The sequence below is a fragment of the Varanus komodoensis genome, unplaced genomic scaffold (assembly GCF_004798865.1).
Source record: "Varanus komodoensis strain SLA01 unplaced genomic scaffold, ASM479886v1 scaffold16, whole genome shotgun sequence".
In the NCBI taxonomy this organism is placed as follows: Eukaryota; Metazoa; Chordata; class Lepidosauria; order Squamata; family Varanidae; genus Varanus; species Varanus komodoensis.
Window position 1 is genome coordinate 11161857 of NW_025335468.1, and position 11594 is coordinate 11173450.

The 11594-nt window shown below is 42.9% G+C and overlaps 1 protein-coding gene across 1 annotated transcript; it reads right to left on the bottom strand.

Annotated features, from left to right (window-relative positions):
- Window positions 1-345: 345 nt before the first annotated feature.
- LOC123021295 (ferritin light chain-like) lies at window positions 346-9237 on the bottom strand. The gene is made up of 3 exons (XM_044425963.1): window positions 8208-9237; window positions 3027-3173; window positions 346-1004 (listed from the first exon to the last, which is right to left on the bottom strand). The coding sequence occupies exons 1-3, from the start codon at window positions 8379-8381 to the stop codon at window positions 507-509; spliced, it is 819 nt and encodes a 272-aa protein (XP_044281898.1). The 5' UTR covers window positions 8382-9237; the 3' UTR covers window positions 346-506.
- Window positions 9238-11594: the final 2357 nt, after the last annotated feature.

Consider the following 11594-nt stretch of genomic DNA (forward strand, 5'->3'; position numbering starts at 1 on the left):
CCAACTGCAATCTATTCAGACACTACATTCAACCTCTGGGCCACCTCCAAGGTAGGCCACAACGTGGAGGGCTGTCTCTGTGGTGGCTCCCCTATCTATGGAACAACCTTCCCACTGCTGCCCGCCTGGCACCAAATTTGTCACCTCTTAGGTTGGGATGGCCCATTAAGCTGAAGCTTTTAAGATGTACTCAGCTACCCAGGGGCTTGAAGGAATTACCTATCCCAGGTGAATTTTCTTCTTTTACAAGTGAATTTTAATATCTGTTTTAGCTATTTTAATGTATTTTAATACCTCTTTTAATGATATTTGTATTTCATTGTTTTGCTTTTATGCACTGTTGTACACTGCCCAGAAAGCTTCAGCTATGTGGAGGTGCAGAAATGAAATCCTTGAAACAAATGAAATGAAATGTCTACCCACAAACATCTGTGCTGGGCCAATTTGGCAATATAAGAATATTGTATAGCTGCTCAGCAGGAGAGTGCTTCATGATCCAAGTCAATCTAATACCATTTGTGTTCCTGCCTTCGATCTGCTTCCCGTAAACCTTTCCACCGGGGCTGAGAGGGGAAGCAATGTAGGCCTGGGCATTTTGGCTTTACGTTATTGTTGTGCTGTGGGAATATCTCTTGCACTAGTTGCAGCTTCTCCACAGCTGCTCGGCCTTTCCGAAGAGGTACACAGAGACTGCGGTGACCTTCTGAATCAGGACTAAGCTTTAGCTCTTCTTGCAAACGGTCTATAAGATAGTTCTCAAGGTTGCTTTTGCCATCCTGGGCACTCCGTAGCCTGTGAGTGTTGGTAATCAGATCTCCCATCAGCTTGATCCTTTCGATCTTGGGTGCAAGAAATTGCTTCTTAATTGTGCTTGCAGTGTGAGGGTCTGAGTTCTTGATGCTCAGAGCATAAAGCTCTTCAAAATAGCTTGCCAGCGTCTTCCACTGTACAAGGGCAACTTCCAGGGCTGTTGCTACACCATTTATTGACACATTGGGTGGTTTCTGGAATCACAAAGAGTAGAACAAAGATGGCAAAAATTAAAAGTTTTCATCGTTTTGATTATATTTTCAACTGCTTGTATTGTAACCAGTCTTTTAGGCACAGTCCTACAAAGCTTATGTGGTGGGTCTGGATTTGGGCAGTCCACATTCATATCCCTGCTTAACTATGGAACTCAACACTAGTGGCAGTGGGAAGCCATTCTCTGTCAGCCTACTACATCCCACCATTTACTTCTGCATGGCCTGAAGTGCCTGACTCTGCCGAATGCTGGAAGCTAAGCAGCATTCTTAGCTAAGCAAGCTAAGCCTGGTTGAAATCTGGATGGGTGACTCAAAATGTTGTGAACCACCCAGAGAGCTCTGGTTACAGGCAGCATAGGAATTATTATTAATTTAATAATAATGCACTATAGTGAGACTTGTGAGGAAAACAAATCCATGCACACAAGGTTACTAACTACGCTTATAGCAGCTTTTATGTCATAAGTGATCCAAGTTTCTGCCAAACTGGTATAGATGAGACTATCTTATGTGCATTAACAGACGAATGGCATTTTGATCTGGGTCATGACAGCTGATACTGTTATAAAGCTGAATAATATTATATGGGTGCAGCACAGAAGCACATGAATCTCTAAGTGGGAAAATCTTATTTATTCTTTCTTGAGTTTCTTAGAGAAAGTGTTTGATACAGGTACAGGACATTAACCTTCTCACAGTAGTTAAAATTAATCAACTATCAAACAATGTTTTGCCAGATTTTAAGAGGAGACAGATTTTGCTGACTGCCTCAGGATAAGGGAAGAGCATAAGATTAGTTGCCTTCAAACCAAAGAGCATAACGTCAGTACATTATGCATTAAAGTAAGTCTTATACAGAATTGCTAAGAATGGCCTGGTGCCAGCCTTTTTATATTGGTTAATGTATGCACATATGCTTCTAACACTGGGGTTATGCAGTTGGGTGATGGAGATTCCACTGACAGGAAAAACAAGCACTGATGAAAATACTAAAGTTTGACGCATTAATTTTATTGCCAGAGCATGATACTCCAGATATTTGGCAGAAACATTGACAGAAGAAAAGTGAATGACTTCTCTCTTTTTTAGGTTAAGGTTAAAAAAAAGTCATGAGGTATATGCACAAGTTCCCCTTTGGTTATTAGACCAAACCTGCAGTTCACTTGGGTTTTATTTCTCAGCATTCCTGCATGATATCTGAGGCTGACTTGGGAACAGGAACTTAAACACAACTGGATAGTACAAGCATACTGAAAAAGCTTATAAAAAGATCTGCATTCAAGTACCCAGACAGCAGGACATAAGCCAAGACTGCCGTCATTGTGATGTTTTCTAGAGCAGCAGTTCCCAAACTTTTTTGTTCATGAAACCTTTCCGAAGATGTTTTTCTCCCATGGAACCCTAACCCTATCCCTGATTTTTAAGGGATTTAATTTTTAAGCATTGTGAATCCACAAGATTCTTCCTTCTTTCATCTGCTCCTATTGCCTGGGTGCTTTGCATAATGTAGTAGGCATGGAAATAAAGAGAAAACATTTTAGATATAACAAATGAATAAAGCAATTATATGGTAATATTCCAAATGAATTCCTTCAATTATTCCCAATATTATGCAATAGGGTCCTAGGAACCAAATGATGTGATGCATTTCCTTGTTTGCAGCTTGGGGACCAACTAACAATTGAATAATTGGCCTCATGTGGTTTCATTTTAAAATGTTTTAAATTTGATTTTTGAGATTCTCCACAGATCCCCTTGAGGCGTTTGCAGAACCCCAGGGTTCTGTGGAACATAGTTTGGGAACTGCTGTTCTAGAACACATTCCTCTGAATTCAGAGGGACTTGAGGACACATGAACCATACTCTGATACATATTGTAATAACAAATATTTTGATACAGCAAAGAACAGAAAAGAATTTAGGTATGAAAGGGAATGGCATGGGTCAGGTAAAATGAATGAAGTCCATAGTCTGACACAAGAAAGTGTTTTTGCTACGTACCTGGATAACTCTGGTACAGTAAATGCCACCTCTGTCATGCTGGTATTGAATCAGAGCTTCTGCTGCTTCTCTTTCCTCCTTAGACCGATCCAAGAAGAATTTTGAGACATTTGGTAAAGCAGTATCGAACTGATCAAAGATTTCACCCTACAATTTGTAAATAAACAACAAAATAGCTACTGTAGTTCATGTATAAAGTGACTTATTGACTTAGCTTTACATTCCAAAAAGAGCACAAGAGGGAACATTTCAGGAACACCAGAAGAATTTAGATTTAAGAATAAAACTCATTGAAACAGTTCTTCACCAACTTAAGGAACTTTTGCTTTTCCAAAATACTGCCATAGATTAACATACTCTGTCAAGTAAATTACCTTGGCTTCTCTTGCGGGGATAACGACAAGAAGTTTTCCCAGAAAATACTACTGCTCATTCCTATTTAGTTAACAAATGCAAAATCTTCTCAGAAAAAATGAAGTTTTGGAAACTGAAATTTTGCAGAAAAATGTAGCAGCTGGAATTTTTCAGCCTTACATCATCGACCCCACAAGAACTGGCTGATGTGAAGGTATATTAAAGCATGCATCCAGCCAGTTCAACAGGGCCCAATTGAGCCTCTTGATGTGAAAATTAATATTGGCAACTTGCACGCAAAACTGCTTCTGCATGCTGATCTTTGTTGTCAAATCAGGATGCTACGTATTTCTACAATGAATATTTGTGAAGGTAAAGAATGCCAGAGACTGTAACATTAGACACAGCCTGTGCTGTACAGACTTTAAAGCTGTGCTGCCTAAGGAGCAGTAGTTAAGAGAATGGGAAGTCAAGGACATCGTGACCATTCCTGGGTTGCTAGATTGTGGAAACTATGTGGGAAAGATGGGATCACATAGCAAAAAACATATTAACACTCCCTCTCATTCCACTCTCTGGATCTGGCCTTTGGTGCTATCAAGGTTCTGAGCTTCCAAAAGCAGTTGGCTGTTCCCACATTGCTTCTGGATTCCTACAGGATTAAAAACACTGCCGCTTGGAACTGATAGAAAAAGCGTGTCATTTCTACAATGTAAGACTTGGCCTTGGATTGCTGCTACTCTTCACATCCTTATCTCCCCTTCTTAAGCCTTCTAGACTCTTGAGCTATGATTCATTCAATCAATCAATATGCTGCCCCACTAGCCATAGGTTCTCTGGGCAGCTTACATCCCTTACAGCTACCCATCCCTTAAAGGTCTGCAGCTTGGTCTGCTACCTGGACCGTAGCATCTTTGCTGCCAGCATCTATTTGGCAATATTATTTTGTCAAAAATAAGGTCTTTAGGCAAATGGGTGGAACCTTCAATTCAGGGACCACATGGGGCTTTGTTGGGGTCCCAATCCAGCCCTCTGAGTTGTCCAGGTGACTATGCCTCCTCCTCTCTTCAATTACCACTTGTCCACTGGTTTCCTGGCTTTTGTGCAGTTTTCCCTTGCATTCTAAAAGGGTGCAGTGCCTCTTGTAAGTAAGTGTAGTAAGAGCTAAAGAATGTTGTGATTTGTATGCATTTTGGCCCTCCCCCCTCTGCATTCGGCCCCTCCTCCCACTGCAATGCAGCCCCTTGCGAGATTCTCCAAAACTGAGCTTGGTCCTCAGGCTAAAAGTGACTTCTCACCTCTGCTCTCGGCCCTTTTAAAATCCCACACAGCACCCCGCTGCACACTACACGTGCCCTTAACATTCTTCAGAGAAGCTGCCCTGCTTATCAACATTGTATGATGAGTCCTTTGTACACAACAGTGTCACAACAGTTCTTCAGCCAATAGCTATGTGGGATTGCAGAAGCACAACAGGTGATGTGCAGATAGCTTATTACTTACATGGGATAAGAGCACTCACTGAAGTCTGAGCAATGTTTAAACATGAAGTATTAACAATATACCAGAAACAGATTCACAGCACATTCTGCACCTGCAGAGAGCATGGCACTTACGGCTCGCATTAATCTCTTTCCTCATTGTTTTTGGTAACAAAATATGTTTTCATATTCTGAGAATATTGTCATCTTAAATTGTGATCCTTATATTTAACCAGGGCAGTGTTGTCAACAGCTTCCCCTTTTCTGCTTTTAGAAGGAATGCAGTGACAGCTGAAAGATGTGGTCAGAGCCTCCCACTACTCTGCTCTGAGTCAGTTTTTCTTCCCTCATTACTTGCATCGGCTTTGCTTGCTGCTTTCTCTTCACGCAGAACTTAGCCTCAACAACCCTTTCACCACCTAACTGACCCTTCATGAAAGCTTCGCCGGTCCCCCCTCCCATGCTCCCCTCTCAATCCCTGCTGCTCACTACAACCAGAGGAAGCATGTGTTGGCCATAAGGCGGAAACATTCAAAATCTGTATTAGTGTAATATCTTTATTGAGTGAATTACAAGGATGAAAATGTCAGTCTTTCTTGAAACCTGAAACGGTCACAATACCTGCAACATCCTCCTTGGAATGTCTCTTGATCTCTCTTCCCCCATTACACCACAAGACCATGATCCTGGACTTTCAACATCAAGGCAGCTTTCTTTTCCCCCCTCCCCTGGCAGTAACATCTGGAGATCTCTTATCTGATTAACAAGTCTGGAGATATGAAAAGCTTATACACACATTTCTTGATCTCCTTTTGGTTGGTCTAACAAAGTATTAGAATAATGGTGAAGCTCCACTATTATATGGAACTTTGTCACATTCTATCACCTATCAGGCTATTTCAGAGGCCATCTATGATGTGCCATTAGATTGCTGGGCTGAGACTCAGGAGATCCACATTCTAGTCCCCACTTAGCCATGAAGCTCACATGACTCTTAGACTACCCTACCTCACAGGACTGTTGTGAGAATAAAAATGGAATGGGGGAGAATCATGTAAGCCACCTTGGATTCCTTGGAGGAAAAAAGATAAGATATACATTTAATAGTAAATACTTAAAGAAAATCTCCAAAGGCAAATGGATCCAAATTCTGCCCTAATATATAAGATGCACTGAATTTATTAAAGAATTATACCTTCAGTAACGTACTATATTATTCTCTCAGTACAATATATTCAGGAATGAGCTCTTAAAATGAAGGAATCTCCCCAAATTAAGGTATATAAATTAAAAGGCATCAGGGCAACTATAAAACAGATCAAATTCTTTACTGAAGTGAAGGAATGTACAAGCAAACAGGAATTTTGCATCACTTTTTGACAGTCTGTACAGAAAATGCTTTTCTACACATCACTGACATTATTTAGGGGAATGCATTCACTTGAACAGAATAAAACAAATATTGTAAATTGTGAAAAAGCAAGTTATAAATGCCAATATTTAATTACTTCCAGAAATAATTAAATGTCCCATATCATATATGATGTATGAGACTGCCTGATTAGCTAATGAATGGGGAGGCATCAGAATTGTTAGGATACTTCCATATTCTCTAGAAACTAGGCATTTGGTACCTTTAGGTTCACAGGACTACCAGACCTACCACAGGGGATTCAGACATCTTTCACCATGAAGCCTCCCATGTTTTCCTACTACTCTTTCCATCTTTTTTTCTTAGAAAATCCATGAAGAAAGAAGAGATGAAAAAGCTGCAGAATGCCTTCTGACAGACAGTACCACATCTACTCTATCTAAAAACATCCCTAGATTGGCTTAAAAATGGGACATGTGCACACATTTTTCTCTGAGAACAATGACCCATACTCCAAAATACTTTTATGAGATAGAAACCTGAAAATGGGTATAGTTTAACATTTTTTGCCATTACAATTAGTAATTTCACATACATATGTTTATGAATAATATACATGTACACAATCACTTTTCACTACTTGGATGGAATATGCTGTTATTTCACCACATTTCAATACCGGACAATTTAATGTGACTCTACAAGAGCTTGGTTTGGCGTTGTGCAGAATGAGTTTACATAAGGGAACACCTTATGCAGATGAAACAGATTCAGGGAGTACAAAGCCACTAACAGCTACTAGTAGTGATGGTAATATGCTACCTCAAAGGTGTATCAAAGGTGGTACACCCATGTGCACCAGTTGCATTCATCTCCTGACTGTGGGCTTTCTGTTGGCTACTGTGTGAACAGAATGTTGGACAAGAGAGGCTATTGGCCTGATCACTTGTATGGGTGTTTTTAAAGCAGCAGGCCCTAGCTCAATAGTAGGATAGTAAGCACAGGACAGACAGTCAGAAGAAAGAGAACAGGCAGCTTCTATTACAGGGCAATGCATCACCAAGGAATAATTTTCATGGAATATTTAGGGCTGCCTGTGCAATATGCATATATGTGGGAATAGTGGGGATTAAATAAGATATTTAATTGGATCCAGATGATACAAGCCATGGAGCCTGCCCACCACAGCGTGAATATTCACAGTGGCTGCTGGCCCACATTGGCTTGAATAAACCACACTGGGCTATAGCAATTGTTCACCGGGCCTGGGGCTAAGTCCACTAGAAGGGTGCCCATGTCTGAGAGGTTTAATTTTATAAAGCAAGGGCCAGTGCTTCCAGACAAAGCTCCTAGAGTGTCATTCTACGGCTCAGTTGCCAGAATTTTACAGCTGTCTGGAAAACGTCTTCTTCCAACGCAAAAGCTTCTGCTTTCCTTCCCTCTTACCACAATTATCCCATTAAGAAAGAACAGTCAGAAAAGGTGCGCGTTGCCCTCTCGCTGGTATAACAGGAGACTGGTCTGTTAGCACCGCAAGGCACACCTTGATGGCTGCAGCTTCGCGAGCGATAGATACTTCACATGCGCGATTGAGCCGTCCCAGATGGCACTCTCCTGCAACCTCACTTCGCGGCCATGCTTCCTCGCCAAGTCCTTTCCGGCATTCGGCCGCCGAATTACTGCTAGCGTGCGAAATGCAAGCCACGTACAGCATCACGCGTGCGCAAATCAGGCCCACATAAAACCGTGGCCCAAAGCGAAATCGGGAAAGAAGGAGATCTGCGTAGGGAGGGGAGTGACAATACCGAAAAGCCAGTGGTGAAGAGGAAGAGGAGGGCGGGCAGGGGCGTCCCGAACTGGCCGGCACAGAGCGAGGCGTCGTTGTGATGCGCAAGGGAATAAATGCATGCACATATAAAGCAAGCAAGTTGAGAGGCGTTGCAAAAGCAGCCTGTCGCCTCGCGCTGGCCTTACCAGCATCTGGAAGACGTAGGCGGCCTCCAGCAGGGCGCTGGTGACACCGCACAGGCCTTCCTCCACCACAGCCGGAAAGTTCTGCTTCACGAGCATGCTCAGGGCTCTGCCTTGGCGGTGGATGGTGCAGAACGGCAGGCCGCTCTTGAGCCTCTTGGGGCTGGGTTCGGCCATGGCGAGCTGCCGCCGCCCCTTCGCCGCCGGCCTCTTCTTCCGCCCAGCCCGAGTCCTGAGGCACGACGGGGCCGCCGCGTCACTGGGAAATTCACCGGAGCTGGGATGGCCAAGAACAGCCTAGCCTGGTCTGTGGCTTTGAGGGCGGCCAGGAAGCAGCCGCCGGCGAAAGAGGGAAGGTGCGCGCTCGCCTCTCTGCGCGGCTATATATGCGCGCCACTCGGGGGTCAAGGCGCGAGGGGCAGGGCTGGTGGTTAGCACCTGGCGCACACCTGGCCGCGGGCACTGCCCCAAATCACGCCCTTTCCTGCCCGAACGGAGCTGACGAACGGCGCTTGACAGGACTCCTCCGGGGCTTGCAGGGAGCGCTCCCCGCTCCCGCCACGCACCCTCCCACCCCGTTCCCTTACCCCTAGCCGGGGCCTTACGCAATCCAGCCGGTGGCGTTTGGAAGGGCGCAGCCCTGCGTGTGTTCAGTCGGGCATACGGAGCGCAGACTTTCCTAGGCCTTCCTGCCAAGGAGAACTACTTCTAATAACGCAGACTTACTTCCCCGGTTGCCTTACGGCGGAGAACAGTGGAATTCAATATTGATAAATTATGAAGCCTCCTGAAATTTCGACCATTTTTAAATAAGCCGGCTAGAATGCAACGACAGGAAATAAGAGTAGAGCTCCAATACGTAGCAACAGCAAACACAGTAAAGCCTTATCAGCTAAAAGCCAGAATAAAACTATGTGCTTTTACAGCCTTCTTAAAAGCAGCCAATAAAGAGCTAGCCAGCCATCTCTTGGGAGCAAATTCCACAGGGAAGCAACTGCTCCTAAGATGCTGCAGGACTCCACGCCAAAGTCAGCTTTCCCAATTTCAACGTTTTAACAAAGGCCAGTGCTACAGCTCATAAGAGCCTGTTACATTGACTTAGTTATTTGGAGCAGTTGAAGAAATGCTAATTAAACAAGGTCATACTTTTTATTAATATATAAAAATAACCTTAATAATTTGACCAATGGCTCTCAACAGTTCTCCTAACCTGAGTCTCTGTGTAGATACTACAGTTTATACATAATTAAGTCAGCAGAAGAATGGAACCTGAACTGATCCGTTCTCTTTACAGTACACCTTGTAAAAGTCTTCTTTGCAACTTGCCAACTAAGAAGACTTTCACATGTCATAAGGGGCCTCTTCAACATGTGGCAGATAGTATACGCCGCATCCTAGCTTTGCTACTCCTTGTGCTGATATTCCAGAAGCCATGAACAATACGTAACAGTAAGCATTAAAACAATTAACAAATTAGGGCAGATATTTGTAACAGGGAAGATGATGCTGAGTCCAAATGGAGAAAGATTTCTTTCTAGTGCTGTCAAATAAACACTGGAGCTGATACAGCTTTTTCCCACTAAAACAACCTGTTAAGTGGCTCTCAGCTGAGTAAGTGGGAGTCAGTGATAGGCAGATATGCCCAGGCTTATTCGATGTAGTAAGAGGTTTAAATTCCAGTTATTGGACTCTGATTGGCTGTAGTGGACATTAGCTCACTCAGTTTTCTTAGCTTTCTTTCTGAAACAGGCAGTGGTGAGACCAATCCTGAAGGAATCCTCCCTTGACCAGAAGACCTTAAAGCCTGTAACAGATGTTCCTCTCTTGGGCAAGGTTATTGAGCAGCTGGTTGCTACCCAACTCCAGGCACTGTTGGATGACACAGATTACTTGGATCCATTTCCATTGGTGTTCAGGCTGGGTTTTGGCACAGAAATACCCTTGGTTGTTTTGTAGGATGACCTGTGTGGGAGATAGACAGGTGGAATGGGCCTTTTGATGCTCCCAGACTTCTCAGCAGCTATCCAGGTCACTAATACTGGTATCCTTCTGGGGCAACTTCCTGAGCTGGGAGTGCGGGCTACTGTCCTACATTACAGTGGCTCTACTCTTGCTTGGAGGGCCATCTCCAGAAATTGGTGCTTGGGGAATATTGTTCAACCCTGTGAATTTTCCAGCATGGAGTTCCTCAGGGGTTTGTCTTTAAAACTGGTTTGAGTAATACTGTGAATTTGTGTTGATTGTACTAGTACTCTCAGAATTCTGCTTCTACGGATGATCCAATTCCCTTCTATTAATTTAACAGATATTGTGGACATGTGAAGTTCTGTCCCTTTTCTTCTGATCTCTTTACTATTAAATTGAGGCTAAAATTGGAAGTTAAAGCTTAGACAGTTTTGGAAAAAGCAACACATGGGAGGCATATTATGCAAACACTGTGGTGACCTATTTACTTTATCATGTGTAATAATAAATTTCATTTTTCAAAGAATTCAAGAAAAAACTAATAAGCATACTCAGAGTCCAATGAACTGGAAGTGTGATTAGTTTGTTTTGAGATTTGATAAGTTTCTGTCCAATGAGTTTCTACATAATTGAATTTAATAGTACTACTCCCTTTTGATTCATAATTACCTTTGTGTAAATTTTTATGCCATTATATGCTCCAATTATTACAGGAATTGCCTCAAACTATGACATGGAATTTAGAACATCAGCATTCACATGGAAGGAAATGTGAAAAGAGTTTACATGTTTCTACATTAATCTTTACATGTTAAATATATTACTACTACTACTTTATTAGAGTTTAATACTAAGGCTTTTTGTGAGTACCCTTGACTGATAGAAATATGAACAAGTGAACCCTAGATCAAATCAAGGCAGAGCTTCCCCTGGAAGCAAAAATGACACACTGAGGCTGTCATACTTTGGGCACATCAGGAGAAGGCAAGACGCACAGGAGAAGGCGATCATGCTAGGGAATCTCAAAGGCAGAAGAAGAGAAGGAAGACCAAATAAGAGACGGATTGATTCCATGAAGGAAGCCACAACCCTGAATTTGGAACAGCTGAGCAGCAATGCCATGGCTAGGGCAATTTGGAGGACTTGTATTCATAGGGTTGCCATAGATGGGAGACGACTTGACAGCATACAACCACCACCTAAGGCTTCTGCAGAAAGTTAGAGGCAGGCATTTAATGAGCCCTCTGAGGTCATATCTAACAAGACTATATTAGTGAGGGGTGGTGGGCATTTTTTTATCCTTATAGGCCATGCTGTAATTTTGAAGTACATGAGCTCATCCTGAGAGTATACACGCACAGTATAATACCTGGCTTAGGGTTAGAGGCAACATGACTGCAATCCTATGCAGAGTTTCCTGAGAGT

Bases quoted from the DNA above. Each gene is read 5' to 3' on its own strand.
- LOC123021295 (XM_044425963.1), bottom strand. From the start codon at position 8,381: ATGGCCGAACCCAGCCCCAAGAGGCTCAAGAGCGGCCTGCCGTTCTGC. The intron at 3,174-8,207 runs GTAAGGCCAGCG...TACAAATTGTAG, and splicing joins CCTACGTCTTCCAGATGCTG to GGTGAAATCTTTGATCAGTT. The intron at 1,005-3,026 runs GTACGTAGCAAA...TTGTGATTCCAG, and splicing joins ACTGTACCAGAGTTATCCAG to AAACCACCCAATGTGTCAAT.